General features: G+C 41.3%; 1 protein-coding gene across 1 annotated transcript in view; it reads left to right on the top strand.

Annotated features, from left to right (window-relative positions):
* Nucleotides 1-3,547: 3,547 nt before the first annotated feature.
* The window catches only part of myo10l1 (myosin X, like 1), a 44,175-nt gene continuing 33,549 nt past the window's right edge, over nucleotides 3,548-14,173 (top strand). The window contains 1 exon segment of the mRNA XM_061795638.1: nucleotides 3,548-3,850. Coding sequence (XP_061651622.1) covers nucleotides 3,830-3,850 — 21 coding nt within the window. The 5' untranslated portion in view covers nucleotides 3,548-3,829.

Below are 14,173 nucleotides of genomic sequence, written 5' to 3'. Positions count from 1 at the left end.
TATACCTTTCCCCTTGGAAAATATACAACTGTTTATGTCATGTCAATTTTACCTAACACTTGCTACAAACCAAATCACCAAATGAATCTGAATGCAACAAAGATTTTGGTAGAAGCTGTGTTTTTTTTAATCCCTAATCACTTTTCAAAATCCAGCAATATTGACTTGTTCCTTGTTTCCATCTTTCTAGCCTCCAGTAGACTTTTTGTGCTTTTTTTATTTTATTATTATTTTTTTTTAGTCCATTTCAATCGTTATTCGACCTAGAATTAGTGTCTATGTGTTGCTGGATCTATTGAGCTTGGCTATGATCCCAATGACCATAAGGCCACGATGCAGTTATGGTTCGTATGAAAGATTATCCTTTCATATCCTGAGTCTAGTTCTCTCTGTGAGTCGTAAGAGTACCCCAACAGAAGAAAACGGAGGTGTGAGTTTTGTTGTGAAGATGGAGAGCACATAGTAAGCATTGCAGGAGGGCCCCACATTTACCTCCGGGGCTTCAGAGGGGAGGAGGCTGAGCTTTCACAAAGCCGCACCCCGACGAGGCCTCTCACGCTGCTGGGCCGACTGCGGCTGCCGCACCTGGCCCCCCCAGCCTCGGAGTTGGGGGGGTAGAATCAGAAGCGCACATTAGAACATTAACCATCTGTCTGCTACTATATGGACAAAGTGATGTCTTTGGGGACCTTGTATGTTATCCTTATTGGCTATTTTTACCCCTGTGGTTTTCGGCATCTTTCACTTCACAGGGGGGCTCGCCGCCTTGATTCAGTGTGAAGGGGGCGGGGTCTTTTTCCTGAGCGATCATACAAAATGATTGCCTGCTGACAGCGCACTACTTACGGGTAATTTAGACATCATTTCGTGGTTGAAGTCAGAGCGCATGCTAACGTTAAAACTTGTCCTGTTGCTGCAGTATTATGCTCCACAGTCTCCGCCTGGCTGCAGTGCTCCGTTTCCTGGCGTCCCTCAGTCTCCTCTTTGATAATTTCTTTAAATGAACGTTAGTGTCCTCGCAGCCATTGTGCTACCAGGGTACTATAGGGGCGAAATATAATATTTAGAACTTAATTCACGTAAAATTAGAACCTTATTCTCATTCAATTATGACTTTTTGGGGGGGGGAAATACACGTCATTTTGTCTTTACAAATATGTGATTTTTGTCTCATAAACCCATGACTTTATTCTCAAAAATACACCACTACATTCTTGGAAAATTTTTTATTTACACTTGTAAAATTTTTACTTTTTTGTTGAAAATATCAGACTTCATTCTCTTTAACTTATGAATTTATTGTAAAAAAAAATATGCTAGTTTTTCCATCCATCCATCCATTTTCTGAGCCGCTTCTCCTCACTAGGGTCGTGGGCGTGCTGGAGCCTATCCCAGCTGTCATCGGGCACGAGGCGAGGTACACCCTGAACTGGTTGCCAGCCAATCGCAGGGCACATAGGAACAAACAACCATTCGCACTCACAGTCATGCCTACGGGCAATTTAGAGTCTCCAATTCATGCATGTTTTGGGGATGTGGGAGGAAACCGGAGTGCCCGGAGAAAATCCACGCAGGCACGGGGAGAACATGCAAACTCCACACAGGCGGGGCCGGGGATTGAACCCGGGTCCTCAGAACTATGACGCTGACGCTCTAACCAGTCGCCCACCGTGCCGCTATGCTAGTTTTTAATCTAAAAAAAAAACAAAAAAAAAAAACAAAAAAAACATACCACTTTTTAGCCTAGTAAAATTACAACTTTCTTTTCAGAAATTCACTTCGCTACTGTGTTCTATTTTCTGGCTGCCCTGAGTCTCCTCTTTGAATAAATGTGTCTCCTTACCACAAACGGTGTTGTTGTTTATTTTAAATTAACATTAGATTACCCTGTAAATATAGTATGATGCTCCAAAGTCTCCACTTGGCTGCAGGGCTCTGTTTCGGCTGCCCTCATTCACCTCTTGGATAAAATTTGTCTTCTAACTGCGGCGACCGTCTTTCTAGTACTTGTTCAGTTAGAGTTCCTAGCGAGCCAGAATCACCACAGCTGTACTCACTATTAAAGCCTTTCCATTAGCAAAAGTTGGTGCTATTAGGTACTACGGGATACTGTTTCTAGTACCTGGTCAGCCTGAGTCCCAAACTTTCTGCATCGAAATTAAACACAAATGCTAACAGTGTAACCTGTTGCTATGTCTTAGCTCTGGACTGTCATGAGCCTGCGATTCTGTCTGTCACAAGAGCAAGACAACATGGATGGTGCAGTACTGTATTCTACAGTATTTTCTCGTTGCCCTCAGTCTCCTCTCGGATGAAATTTTCATCCTTACCAAGGACTGTGTCTTTTGCAGAAACTGACTGGAGCATCAACATGTTAGTTTTAGCTTACCCTGTTGCTTTGCCTTAGCACAGTACTTAGCACAATACAGTACTCCGCAGTCTCCACTTGGCTGCAGCAGTCCCTATTCTAGCTGCCCTTAGTCTCTTATTAGATAAAGTGTGTTATACCTTATGCACAGAAGTAAATAGAGGAGACCCTCGTTCTCCTCCATTGTTGTTGTCTAGCGTATCTTGTTCCTGACTGATGCATTCAATTCAGCCTGGATTTTGCATTTATTTTTAATCTAGATTTTCAATGTTTGCCAAACCCAGCCCTGTTCCCGTGTGTGTGTGTGTGTGTGTGTGTGCGTGTGTGTGTGTGTGTGCCCCTCTTATCCATTGATGTGCACGGTGGGCAGTGCCCAGATCCTACTGATCCCGAACTGCTCCCCTCACTCTCAACTCTTGAGTTATTGGTCGGTCTACTACACTGACTAACGTGTTCAAGTTATTGGTCCGTCTAATGCGCATACTAACATGTTTGAGTTATAGGTTAAGTTATTGGTCGTCTATTGAAGTAATGCTCAGTGTGGTACTTGTGCCAATAGTGGTACAATAGCTCCCTCTAGTGGTATGTGAATGAATTACTGAACTAAATGTTCAAAGTGTGCATATTGTTACAGCGGCTTAATTTTTTTCCAATCCAGTACAGTACATTCGTTATGTAGAGTTCAGTTTTCTTCAGCTTTTAAGTACGATGCGTTTGCATTTAATGCATTTGGGTTTTTAAATTAATCATCATTATTTAATCATCATTTAGGTATGTTTTTTTTTCATTTTCCTACATGGCACTGTTGTAGTACAAATTGTGCATAATGTCACAGTGGCTTCCATTAACGTTAAATATACTTTTTACGAATAAAACCTCTGCCTTGTTTTTGATGAACCCTAACTTACAGGCCTACATTTCTTGAATTCTGCACCATTTGCACAATGGTCACCTGACCAGATTCTGATTCCGATTCTGACTGTGTAATTTAATATTAGTCATTATGGTCATGGAGGTACTTGGAGTATTTTTTTGAACTGGTACTTGATGTAAAAAGTTTGAGAAGCTCTAGTCTAATACAGTGAGCCAGTTCTAATATACGCTAAGTACTAAAAGGTTTGACACGCACACGCACGCGCGAACACACACACAAACACGTAGGGGACCACAGACGACGAGCAAAACCAGTCATTCGTGGACGTTTTCCCATCCGCTCCCCCCACCTCCCTCCATCCTTGGATTTGTCACGAGAAGAAGAAGAAGATGATGATGATGATGATGATGATGCTGGTGCTGATGTGAATGGGACACACACACACGCCAGCACGGAGGCATCCACGCCGCGAGTCCCCCCGTCATTTTGGAGCGAACACGCGGAGATTTGCGCACCGGCGAGCGGGGCCAGCGTGTGCGCTCTGCCCGGGCCCGGCGCGCGACGTCTGGGCGGACTGACGAAGCAGGATGGAGGCGTTTTTCACGGAGGTAAGAAAAATATCGCTGTTAGTGGCATGTTAGGCGTCGTTTCGCCTGGATTTGCTTTTGACGCGAGGATGCTTTTTTTTTGTTTGTTTTTTTTTTCCCCCCGCGACGTTAGCAGGTGTTGCGAGCAAAGAAAACGGGCCGCCTCCTTTGCATATCAAGCAAGCCGTGCATAATGGTCACTTTACGGCCACTGCAGAGCAACCTATAGGCCTGTCTCCGGTCTGGGATGAAAGACAAATTGGCCCAAACGAGAGCTGACACTCTTTCGCCTCCATAAAGCTCTGGCCCGGATTAAAAGGCAAATCTGTGAACGTGTGCTCGGCTTTGCAAAAATCAGATCTCCCCGGGCTTGAAAAGCCCTCGTTTCTGTGTATATTGATTGATTGATTTATTTTTAAATTATTATTTTTTGAAATTTTCTATACGTTTTTAGTGTACTTTGGGGTGGATGCATGCATCGGGGTGGTGCACAGCTGGAGGAGGGGGCAGGGTATGGTGTCTCTCTCGTGGGGAGTGGTGGTGGATGAATGGAATAGGTGAGATTGCACTGCAAATCGTCATGGGACTTCATCTATCTTTATTCTGCAATTAACTATAACTCCATTCTCGGCGATGATACAGTCAACCATCACTAAATAGCAACAATTTGCTAATAATGGATGCCCTTCCCCCTCAAAATGTTTATGGGTCATTCCAGAATCGGAGGACAATTTTAGGTGGCAACATTTTTTTGTCGTGCTTCCAAGCAAAACGGGTAATAAACCATCGTATTATTGGATTCGTCAAGCTCAAACATCAAAGGTGCAGCAGTTTTTGCTCAATAGTACGTGCTAGCTGTTAGCTGCTATGCTAATTGGGCGGAACACATTTTGCTACACAGTAAACAGAGAAAAACGGTGATATTAATGTATTTTTCTGAAAATCTGCGTAAAAATGTCACATTTGCTTGTATCCCTTCCATTAATGATTTATAAACTGGGGAATGGTATTCTTATATATGTATACTCTCATGGAAGGCCAGGTGCTCCCCCAAATGCTCAGGGCACAGGGACAGTTTTTACCCCCCGTGTTCGACGCTCCTCGTTCCGGGCACGTCACACCGGTAGGAGGCTCCGGGGGACGACCCAGGACACGCTGGAGGAACTATGTCCCCCGGCTGGCCAGGGAACGCCTCGGGATCCCCCCTGAAGAGCTGGACCAAGTGGCTGGGGAGGGGGAAGTCTGGGCTTCCCTGCTTCAACTGCTGCCACCACGACTCGACCCCCAGATTAGCAGAAGAGAATGGATGGATGGACATAATATATCATCTAATAATTATATAGATCTACCCGTGGTCAGAGCAATTCGCTCGATGTCGTTTTTGCTGAGTCATGGAGCTCACTTTTTTTTCTCCTCCTCTAGATGGTTTAAAAGGTTTAATAACAGGGTTGTGTGTATATTGAGACAAAACTTGAGAGCATAAGCAGTACTTTTTCAAATATGTCCGTGACTAAACAAAATGTTTGAGCAATTACAAGGAAGAGATATCAACATAATGCCTACCAATAAAAGCTAATTTAAAAATACTAATGTACCTCATATATTTGATATGTAGGTTTGTAATCAAGAGTGAGGGATAAAAGGGCAAAAAAGCCGTTTTAGGAGCTGTTTAGTATATTAGATATTTAGGAATCAGGCGGCACGGTGGACGACTGGTTAGAGCGTCAGCCTCACACTTCTGAGGACCCGGGTTCAATCCCCGGTCCCGCCTGTGTGGAGTTTGCATGTTCTGCCCGTGCCTGCGTGGGTTTTCTCCGGGCACTCCGGTTTCCTCCCACATCCCCAAAACATGCATTAATTGGAGACTCAAAATTGCCCATAGGTGTGAATGTGAGTGCGAATGGTTGTTTGTTTGTTAGTGCCCTGCGATTGGCCGGCAACCAGTTCAGGGTGTACCCCGCCTCCTGACCTGATGACAGCTGGGATAGGCTCCAGCACGCCCGCGACCCTAATGAGGAGAAGCGGCTCAGAAAATGGATGGATGGATGGACTTGCTCAGCGTGAAAGGCGGCTAAGCACAAGAACAACGGCACCCCGGTGGGAAGTCAGGAGGTGTTCCTCGCTGATTACACTCGACAACTCGGCAATATGTATTTGTCATTGTTGCAAAAGAAATTCCTGCCTTCGCTTATTTTAAAGAGGAGGAGGTGACGCAGCAGCTAAAAAAAAGGGAATATGTGCAACCAATACTTATTTCATGTCAGGATCTCTGAGTTTATCAGGTCATTCGTAAGCTATAGTTCCACAAAGAGTGCTTCCATGTTTCAAAGGGATAGTGGGACATCGCATTCATTATGACTTTCTCAATTTTCCCCTTGCCATTTACAGTACAAGTCCGCCAAAATAGCACTCAGAAATCACTCCACCAGCCACTCTGGTGGCGCTTTCTGATGTCACTGCGACAGCGCTCCAGAATAGAACGTTTTTCTATTCAAGTGCACATCACGTCACATCAGCCGCCCTCTGCGCTAGCCGCGCAGCAACATTTGGCATTTGGTGGTACCGCCTCCTCGGCACATACACAATGAATGGGAAAGTCGGCGGCAGCTTGCGCGTTGCCAAGTGTTCTGTGAAAGGCCTTAAGTCTTAGTTTTAGTCTTTTGGATGAGAATGCTTATTAGTTTTAGTCTTTTCTATATGTAACACTGAAAAAGGTTTTAGTTTAGTTAAAGTAAAAAAAAAAGAAAAAGAAATAATTCATCTTTTAACAAATTCATTTATGTCAGTAAGTGTTGGAAAGTGGGAACAAGGCTGGCATGTTGTATCAATTCATAAAACGCTTTTACACTTAAGCATAAAAGCAAGATTCCTTACCAGACCAGACACAGGTAAATTTTAAATATAAACAACAGAAAACAAAAAAGAATTTACGTTACCAGGATTGTGCCGAGGTCAGAGTTGAAATATCATCTGAATGATACAACCTCCTGTGGTCCATGATTTGTGGAATATTCAAAACATTTTAGGGAGGGTAATATGGGCAGTACCAGGACTCAGGGAAAACCCAGGGACATCACCAAAGCATACATTTAAACAATTGTTTTCTTTTTTCCAGAGAAAATTATTTTACGGTATAGTTGGGATAAGCAATAAGAGAAATATGTAAAAAAATATACAACATTTCTAAAGGATTAAAATGTCTAGGAAGCGGCGACAAGCAACAAATGGCATTTTTACATTTTCTAGGTAGTTTAAATGAATCTTTGACATTGCATCGATTTAATATGCAATCAGATCAATGTGCTGGACACTGCGTAGTTCTAAAAAATATTTGCAGTTTAGTTTATTGTGAATTTATACATTTTATTTTCCTGGGCCTCAAATGACACTGATTCGGTGGAATGACCCTTCTACAAAGGGAAACTCTGCGGAAACCTTTCACTTACACCGAGGCTGGTATTTCATGCATAGAACTTCAGAACTCTGCATTAGAATATTCATCAGCTGGTTGAATTATGTTCAGGAAGCTGTAAAACCTCAATAGAAGCGGACCAACAAACTATGGAAGCAGCTTGTTTGCACGCTGAAAGGAACAGAACGCATGTGTGATACATATTTCAGCATAGCTTTTGCCCGTATACGTAGATTGTGCTTGAAATTATGCAGGATTTGAAGCAGCGCAGGCAAGAGAGGAGGGAAGAGTCGCTGGAGATGTGTGACCTATATTCAGATGCTTCCAACACATGTGTTCTCCTCAGGAAGCCGCTTCACGTTGCTTTGACTCTTTTTTTTTTTTTTTTTTTCCTCCCCGGCTTGTCTCGGTCCTCCCTTAAGCTACAGCTCAGTGCCATGAGTCCCTTACTGTAGCCTACTTTCGTGCACTAGCGTGTAGGTGGGACACCACTACTGCCGTCAAAAGGCATCAAGTCTGTGCTACTGTAAGGCAATTCAACAAAAATAGCAACTCCCAGAATGCTTCGCTTCCCCCCTAAAAGGAACTAAGCTGCAACATATGACCAAATTTGGCACTATAGTATGAAATATCTTCTCAATTGCTGCATGGATAATGGATTTAACATTTTAATATGTTGTCAACTTTCTCATGCTTTCTGTTTTTAATTTTGTAAAGCCTTTTTTTGTAGTACAACACTATCCATCCATCCATTTTCTGAGCCGCTTATCCTCACTAGGGTCGCGGGGGTGCTGGAGCCTATCCCAGCTGTCATCGGGCAGGAGGCGGGGTACACCCTGAACTGGTTGCCAGCCAATCACAGGGCACATACAAACAAACAACCATTCGCACTCACATTCACACCTACGGGCAATTTAGAGTCTCCAATTAATGCATGTTTTTGGGATGTGGGAGGAAACCGGAGTGCCCGGAGGAAACCCACGCAGGCACGGGGAGAACATGCAAACTCCACACAGGCGGGGCCGGGGATTGAACCCGGGTCCTCAGAACTGTGAGGCTGACGCTCTAACCAGTCGTCCACCGTGCCGAGTACAACACTATAAATAATATATATACTATATATATTTTATATCACATTGAGAATGTTGAAATTGTATTAAATAACAAAAGTTCAATGTTTTTAATTTTAATGTATTTTATTTACTTCCACATAGATCCACATACAGCGGTGCCTTAAAATACGAGTTTAATTCATTTTATGACCACCTGCTCGCAACTCAAAACACTCAAATCATTATCATCTTCACCAAATGAATGAATATGCCATTAATCCATTCCTACCTCCCCTCTAAAAAAGATGTTTTTGTTTTTGTTTTTTAAGGAGGATAAATAGCACTCTATATTATTGTACATTATAAAAACATACCATAATAACATAATTAAACAGAATGTAAACAGTTTGCATGTCATGATTCAATGCCGCAATCCAATTCAGTGTGCTGTTCCTTCTGGTGTTGCCCGCCTTGGTCACCAGTTGGCAGTACTGTATAAAGTAGTCCTGCAGACACAAACGAAGAATAGACTTCTACTACTAGGATAAAGAATATATGCTGTGAGTATTGTTATATTATCTATCTACATGTGTTGTTCCACCATTTGTGTTCAAATATCCGTTGCCTAAATGGTTGTAAAACAGCGACTATCGATAATAACCGTTAGCATGTCAATGGGATCTTCCATTATATGTTAGCATTTAGCTGGCTGGCCATTCTTAAGGCAAGGTCATTTGGTTGTTTTAAATATACAACGCCTAATTCACTTTGTTTTACGTTAAGTTTGACAGTAAACTTCAAGTGGGAAAGGCATTAAAGAGATTGAAGCCTCTTTTTTGAGGAGATGTTCACTATTTGCCAAAGTGCTGCTTATTGTGAAGTGAGTTTAATTGAGTTAACTGCCACTTTACAGCGCCCGTATCTCTAAGTCAAAGCAAAAAAAATCGTCTCGAAAAACTCGTAAGTCGAGTCACTCATATCTCCAAAGCACCACTGTATTTGTCATTAAGAATGACATTTTTCATTTTTGTTTGTGATTATGTTTTTGTTTTTACTTTAATCCACATATTTCTGAGTATATCATCCATCCATCCATCCATTTTCTGAGCCGCTTCTCCACACTAGGGTCGCGGGCGTGCTGTCATCGGGCAGGAGGCGGGGTACACCCTGAACCGGTTGCCAGCCAATCGCAGGGCACATACGAACAAACAACCATTCGCACTCACATTCACACCTACGGGCAATTTAGAGTCTCCAATGCATGCATGTTTTTGGGATGTGGGAGGAAACCGGAGTGCCCGGAGAAAACCCACGCAGGCACGGGGAGATCATGCAAACTCCACACAGGCGTCAGCCTCAGAACTGTGAGGCTGACGCTCTAACCAGTCGGCCACCGTGCCGCCTGAGTATATCATTCATTATTTATTTTTTACCTTGCAGTTATTTTTCTGTTGTATATAACTTTGAAGATCCATGTTTCTTACACTTTTACTATTTTTTTTTCTTCTTATATATTTTTTAAGTTTCAAATTTAATTAAATATAAAAGTCCTTCTTGTATTTTTGTTGCATTGGAAACAACTCAAAGAGTCCAAATACAACACAGCAAAACGCGGGACTCCATCTCCCAGCATCCATCTGCACCAAGCGAAGAAGGAGGCTGTTACCATGGCGCCCTGTTGCCGTGGAGTCCTGTTGCCATGGTGTGTGTGTGTGTGTTTGTGTGTGTGTGTGTGTGTGTGTGTGACCGAGAGAGACTGTAGTTTAATCCAAGATGAGAGAGAATGGAATAATTAGCAGGCTGTTCAAAACTGGCCTCTCAAAGAGGATTTAGATTTACACTGCACGCACACACACACACACACACACACACACAAACGTACAAACACACGCACATTTTAACAAGTGAGCTACGATCTGCATAAATTGGTTGATTCATTTGTTTACTTAATGTTAAAGGTCAAGTTCAAAGGTTCCCCTAATATTTACCGGTATATACAACACTCAGTTAAATAATGACAATAATGAATAGATTAGTAATCCTGCACATGTATATATTAATAACCCTGTTAATAGAATATGTAATATTGCTCAGTATGTATAATAAAGAATCTAATTAAAGCAACACAAATAGTCTTAATTATTTTTTAACTTTTAATACTTATATTCACAACTAAATAAAATAATGATAACGTAACAATAATAAAAAAGAATGCTCAATTTGGATAATAAAACTAATAGCTGTTGTGCAGCCGTGCCTACTGTTTTGGTGAGTGATCTTGTAAAAACCCCACCTGATTTTTTTTTTTTGTGTGTGTGTTCATACCTGCAGTGTTCTGTTTCAACTGTAACGCTGTTTAGTGTGACTCCCACAGAACAGGTGACACCCATACACCCACTTCAACTCAAACACACGCAATTGTAAATGCAAATGTCAGTTCTCCTTTGCCGCCAATATAATCTGCTGAAAGCCCGTCTGTCCTGATCGTGTTATCACCTTTAATGGAATATTACTGACACACTTTCAGGCCCCGAGGATGCTGCTCGGGGAGGGATCAGAGTGCTTTATGACAGCTTTGTATGACCCTTTTACACCAAATCAATACATACGCAAACGCATTTCTTTTTCCCCCCTCTGCAATACCTACTGTAAACCTTGGATGCATCTTTGCTATTAGATTTATTTTTTCCCTCGTAAGCTTATGAGCCTTACGCTTAAGTCAAGTTTATATATGTTCATTTAGTAAAACAACAGACATTGACCAAAGTGCTGCATAAAATCCACTCCAATCAAATAATAATAATGATTATAAAATCTTTACATTCAATTTTATGTAAAAAAATGTACATAAATTACATTTATTATTATTTATTATGAAATCAAATAAGACAAAAATACAAATAGAATACAAATAAAATACAAATATAATTTCATTAAGTTTAATTGAATTACCATGGGACCACAATTGACTATATCCAATTTGCATTAAATAAAATAGATTGAATTATTAAAGGAGGATAAGCGGTATGGAAAGTGGATGGACGGATATTGACCAGTGTACTGTACATAAAATAAAATAAAACAAAACAAAATAAAAAGAAATATTGAATAATTATTCAACTTTTGCATTATAGTTCATTATAAACAACAGACATTGACCAGTGTGCATAAAATAAAGCAAAAATAAATGTAAAATATAATTTAAATTAAAAAAATCAAATATTGAAAGAGGACAACCAAAATGTCATGTTGTTGTTGTGTTTAAAATGTTTAAACAAGCTTTAACAACGTCTTTTAACATACAAAAAAAAGATCACTTTTAAGATAAATCATTGTTATTCTTATTTATAAGGTACCACTTTAAATAATTTTGGAACATTGGATAGGATTATGTCAAGAAACTCCACTTACTATACAAGCTTAAAAATGTTTTTTTTTTGGTCCAAATAATTGATCACATTTAAGATAAATCAATGTTGACCATGTAATTACATGGTACCACTTTAAATAACAATAATAAAGAAGGCAGGGTAGCAAGCCTTGAGGAACTCCAAATGGTACTGTAAATGGGCTTTCACTTGTATCGTGCCTTTCTACCTTCAAGGTACTCAAAGTGCTTTAACACTGTCTCCTCATTTTACAAATACCACATATATAGGAAACGACCTGTTTGATACTTATAATTACATACGCCTGCGCTTCCTTTTTGGAATCCCGTTACTCAGCCTTTCTCTCACCTCGGTTACGGCTCTGATTGAAGAGCTGGGAGTAAGTCAGCTATTTACAAGTCATAAGTAAGTCTCAAGTCTAAGACTTTAAGTTTCAAGCAAGGCCCAAGTTACTGTGGCAAAAATCAAGTTGAGTCCTCACTACTAAATTTCTAGTAAGGCTAGTCAAGTCTGGGTTAAGCAGGTCATAAGTTATTTCATGCAGTCTTGCTCAGTCACAACAAACTGTATACTTGCACATTAGCCAGTAAAAGATAATAGCTTAGAAGGTGGAAAATTTGACCTGGTCCTTCCCCATTCTGTGTCATGAATACAATTCCCGTCACATCTGCATTTTTTTTTCTCTAGTACTTGTGTACGTGCAATTAGCAAGTAGCCTTCCTCGGTTTGGGATCAGCGGTTTGACATGTGAGGTCAGGGGGCTATAATTTAATGTTGAGCTTTAATGGACCATTTCAACAAGATGGAGGGCTTGGTTAGGTTTCGCTTACCGGTATCATATTTCACAAAGGAGGCCCGTAGAATGAAAAGGAGGGTATGGAGGGAGGAACTGTGCATTGGTGACAGGTTCAGTGGTTTTTCTCTTGTCTAAGGTTTGTTGTCATCCATGTCCATCCCTGCTTGTCTGGACCAGTCATTCCCAAGAGGGGAGGGGAGAATGGGAGTGGGGGCGGAGTTGTGCTCCGTCTTTTACAACCCTTCAATTATTCTCTCCCCAGTGAGAAGCTCAATATGAGACTAAAAATGAATGTACTTAAGGGTAAACGTGCATTTGTTCATGCCGAATGTATGCATGGGATGAAAAGAGCCACCAAGAGGCTGAGGTCATGCGGTCATTAGGTCATGCGTCATGTGCCGGAGTCCAATAAACGGGAAGACGAAACACGCGCACACACACGCGCACACACACGCACACACACACACGCACACACACACACACACACACATACAGATTTCAAGCGCTTGTTGCTTGTTGCGGAAAGTCCAGATGTTACAGTCTTTATCTTTCATTAAAAACATCTGTCCGTGCACTCATGCGGGCCCGACTGGAATAATGCCTCACCTGTTGAAGCTCATTGTCTCTTTAAGAAAACACAGCTGTTTTTATTTGCCAACACTGACTGCAAAGTTGAGCTGCTCACTGAAATGGACTAGGCCGCATTGAAGCACGGCACAATGCTGGATGGTCTCTTCATGCCACCTAAAAAAAAAAAAAATTAAGCTCTCCAAGTTATTGTAAACCACTATAACATTATGTACAGTATGAACACTAACACTGCACTTAAATACGGGACAATAAAAAGACTGCACTTAATAATAACAATAATAATATTGGTGAAAAATAATCATAAGAATTCTATTAAAATGTATTGCACAAAAAATATGAAGTGTATCTAAATTAACATTTTAAAACAACCAGCTCTAAAAGATTAATGCAATTATATTGTTCTTAAAAGATAACTAAAACTGAATTGTACTTAAATGGACTGTACTGGATAAAAAAAAAAAGTAAAGGCATTGTAAGATAAACTTACACTACAGCCTGCACACCATAAGTGGTACATGTACCACACTTTTGGAATCACTGTTCTAGGAAATATCCAATTGCAATTGGAAGTAGATATCAGTGTTGTCAAATTCAAGGCCCGGGGCCCAGATCTGGCCCACTGCATCATTTTATATGGCCTGTAAAAACAAATCATGTGCATCAACTTCCGTGATTCTTACTAAAATTTGTCTCAAAATTTTAAATTGGGTGGCACGGTGTACGACTGGTTAGCACATCTGCCTCACAGTTCTGAGGACCGGGGTTCAAATCCTGGCCCCGCCTGTGTGGAGTTTGCATGTTCTCTCCGTGCCTGGGTGGGTTTTCTCCGGGCACTCCGGTTTCCTCCCACATCACAAAAACATGCATGTTAGGAAGATTGAGGACTCTAAATTGCCCTTAAGTGTGAATGTGTGCGCGAATGGTTGTTTGTTTCTATGTGCCCTGCGATTGGCTGCCGACCAGTTCAGGGTGTGCCCCGCCTCTCGCCCGAAAATTGCTGGGATAGGCTCCAGCACGCCCGCGACCCTAGTGAGGATAAGCAGAACGGAAGATGAATGAATCAATTTTAAATTGCCATATTGATAAAATAACATTGAGATATTT

The sequence above is a fragment of the Phyllopteryx taeniolatus genome, chromosome 13 (genome assembly GCF_024500385.1).
Source record: "Phyllopteryx taeniolatus isolate TA_2022b chromosome 13, UOR_Ptae_1.2, whole genome shotgun sequence".
NCBI lineage: Eukaryota > Metazoa > Chordata > Actinopteri > Syngnathiformes > Syngnathidae > Phyllopteryx > Phyllopteryx taeniolatus.
Note: the sequence above shows the minus strand (reverse complement) of the source record. Positions and strands in the feature narration are given on the sequence as shown.